We start from the raw sequence: 2,942 nt of genomic DNA, 5'->3' as shown, positions 1-2,942 counted from the left end.
GTTACTGCATAAGAATTCTGTTCTGTTAACTATATCTAAGTTACAACTGAAAGCTCTTATTTTTGCCCCAAAGAGTGAATAAATGCTATAATGCAGTTTCTACTGTTTCTATCAAATTGCAACCCCCCTCCCCCAAGATCAGGTGGAGGGGTCCTCAGGGTAGATCAAGAATACGCAGGGGGTCCAGGACCCCAGAAAGGTTGAGAACCACTGGTCTAGAGACCTGCCTTTATTTATTTAGGGAACGTTTTTTCATCCTTTCTCTCCCCAGTTGTATAGAGGCAATTACCCCACTCTTCCAAGCCGTCCCGGTCACTGCTGCACCCCCCTGCCCCCCCCCCCGATCCCAGGAGGGCAGCAGACTACCACGTGCTTCTTCCGACACATGGCAGACCAGAGGTTTAACTGCATGTCTGAGGTCTGCTGTTCTCCACGGCCTCCCCTTGTACTCGAGAGAGCCAGCTTCCAGCTCAAACACCACTCTGGTCATGTGTTTTGATAACTGTTATGTGCATGGCTGTTTTTTAAGGTTAGGGTTAGCTTATGTTGTCCATTATGAACCTGAAAACTGTAATATTGTTTACTGTGTCTCATAGGATACTGAGGCGCTTGGGCCTCACACAAAGGAGACGACAAGGAGAATCCTTGAAGAGGTGAATGACCACACTGCCCACTCAGGATCACATCCCATGGTGGTCAGTGTGGCAGGAGTACTGGAAGAGGAGGCAGTTATGGACAATCTGGGAGACTTCACAAATGCCTTCACTCTCCTCTTTGTTCTGCTTTACGCTCTTAATGTTGAGTATCGCCAGGACCGAAGGTACACCTTCGAGGCGGTCCAGAAGAGCTTCCTGAACTTTGGATATGGGTGCACTGCAGGAGTGTGGCACGGTGGCCCGGTGGTTAGCGCTGTCACCTCCGAAGGTCCTGGGTTTGAGCCCCGGGGTAGTCCAACCTTGAGGGTCGTCCTCTGTGTGGAGTGTGCATGTTCTCCCCGTGTCTGCATGGGTTTCCCCCGGTGCTCCGGTTTCCTCCCACAGTCCAAAGACATGTAGGTCAGGTGAATTGGCTGTGCTAAATTGTCCCCGGGAATGAATGAATGTGTGTGTGTGTGTGTGTGTGTGTGGGCCCTGTGACGGCCTGGCGGCCTGTCCAGGGTGTCTCCCCGCCTGCCGCCCAGTGACTGCTGGGGTAGGCTGCAGCATCCCCGCCACCCTGAGAGCAGGACGAGCGGTTCAGATAATGGACGGATGTTAGGGTTAATACTCCTGTCTGTGCCCCTGGCCGAGGCAGTGGGAGCAGAAGTGGAGTCGGTCCCCGGGTGCTGCACGCCGGCTGCCCTCTGCTCCTAGCGACACAGCAAGGCTGGGTCAAATGCACAGAAAGAATTGCCCCACGGGGAATAAGAAAGTAGTAAAAGAAGAAAAAGAACAAGTTATTGCAGGTGTAATCAGAATATATTTGTGTCGGTGATTGTTTTTGGCCGCGCTGGTGTGGAGCAGACGTTTCTGACAGACTTGTTTGAGTTTCTGAACTGAATGTTAAATGGTTGAACTTTCAGCACAAAGGAATGGACTGTTTTACGGTGCACGACGGTGTAACAGTCCTGTAAGGAAACAGGTTTTTTTATCCAAAGCAAAGCCTTGTGATTTTCAAGTAAAGCTGTGGGCCGTGAAGTGAAACCAGCAAGCTCTGCAGCTGAGTGTCCTGAGCAGTATCGGAGGTCTCACAGGCGGTTCTGTTGTTGTTGTTTTGCAGCCCGAACCAGTTTGCGCTCGGCGGCATTGTTGCACTTTGCTACTAAAGCGCACAGCTTGTACGTTTCGTTGACGTGCATTGTGTTACTGACGTGCACTCGAGCCCTGGCGTGCAGTGTCTTGCACCTGTTCTGTTCAGAAATGTGCTGTTGTACACAGCACGTCTTTTTGTGCAGCTCAACCCAGGATGCTGTAACCCGGGCGTGTGCGTAAAACACACACCCAGAATGTGATCACTGCACTTCAGCTTTTACATCGTACTGTACCTCCTGAATTCTGGTTTGCACCGGTTCCTGTTGTATACAGTACACAGGACATACTGGAGAATGCATACAGACCCTATCAAAACCCACTTAAGGTTGACCCTGCATCGTGCTTTGTGTGCAGATTAGTTGGTGTTTGACTGTAAAATGGAAAACGTGTACCTCGGTCAACTTTCAGGTACGGGTTTTGTAATTGTGTATACTAGACAACAATAGCTTATCCAATTCACAATACAGTACCGGACCAACTACCCCTGTTTGGTCAATGCAGAACATTTAGTCGACCCGGTATTTCATCTCAGCTTGAGCCCAGGTTAAGAGGTCGTCAGCACCACTCAGAACTTGTGCGTTTACACGACTTGAGCTGAGCCAACTAGTGAACGTGCTGGGCGCTGCAGGTCACTAGACGCTTTTAAGATGGAGAACCTGGATTCGTTTTAGTGTAATGTTTATTATTATTATCATTGCTCCTTTATAACTCGTTTATATATATATATATATAACTATTTTATATTTTTATAACTATAGTATGCTCCTAATGGAAGCAGCCAAAAGTAGGCTATTATTGTTTATCATTATTGTTGCTGTTGTTGTTTGTGTCCGTAGTGACTGTCGTGTTTTAACTGTGTATTTACTCTCATCTAGTTGTCTACATATGTACTTCAGTTGATGTGTAGCTGAACACCGTCACGTCCTTCCTATACAACCTGACTGCTTCTTCATAAATCACAGTGGGGGGCAAGAAAACACCAGAACCAGAACCAGAACCAAAAGAGAAGAATAAGAAGTAAAGCCAGAACCAGGCAGACGGGGGCTCAGCTTACAGTCAACATAAGTTCATTCTCACCGAAAGAAGAGACCCCCACCCCTCTCTCTCTCTCCCCACCCCCATCTACCCTCCATCCCGGGGCAGATTGGGGGG

At 48.7% G+C, this 2,942-nt stretch overlaps 1 protein-coding gene across 1 annotated transcript in view; it reads left to right on the top strand.

Annotated features, from left to right (window-relative positions):
• The first annotated feature begins 385 nt into the window (after positions 1–385).
• LOC130129669 (tomoregulin-1-like) overlaps positions 386–2,942 on the top strand; it is a 42,960-nt gene continuing 40,403 nt past the window's right edge. The window contains exons 1-2 of the mRNA XM_056299259.1: positions 386–418; positions 597–902. Coding sequence (XP_056155234.1) covers positions 386–418; positions 597–902 — 339 coding nt within the window. The remainder of the gene's footprint in view (positions 419–596; positions 903–2,942) is intronic.

The sequence above is a fragment of the Lampris incognitus genome, chromosome 19, assembly GCF_029633865.1.
Source record: "Lampris incognitus isolate fLamInc1 chromosome 19, fLamInc1.hap2, whole genome shotgun sequence".
In the NCBI taxonomy this organism is placed as follows: Eukaryota; Metazoa; Chordata; class Actinopteri; order Lampriformes; family Lampridae; genus Lampris; species Lampris incognitus.
The sequence above is the reverse complement of the archived record's forward strand: the minus strand, read 5'-3'. Positions and strand labels throughout refer to the sequence as shown.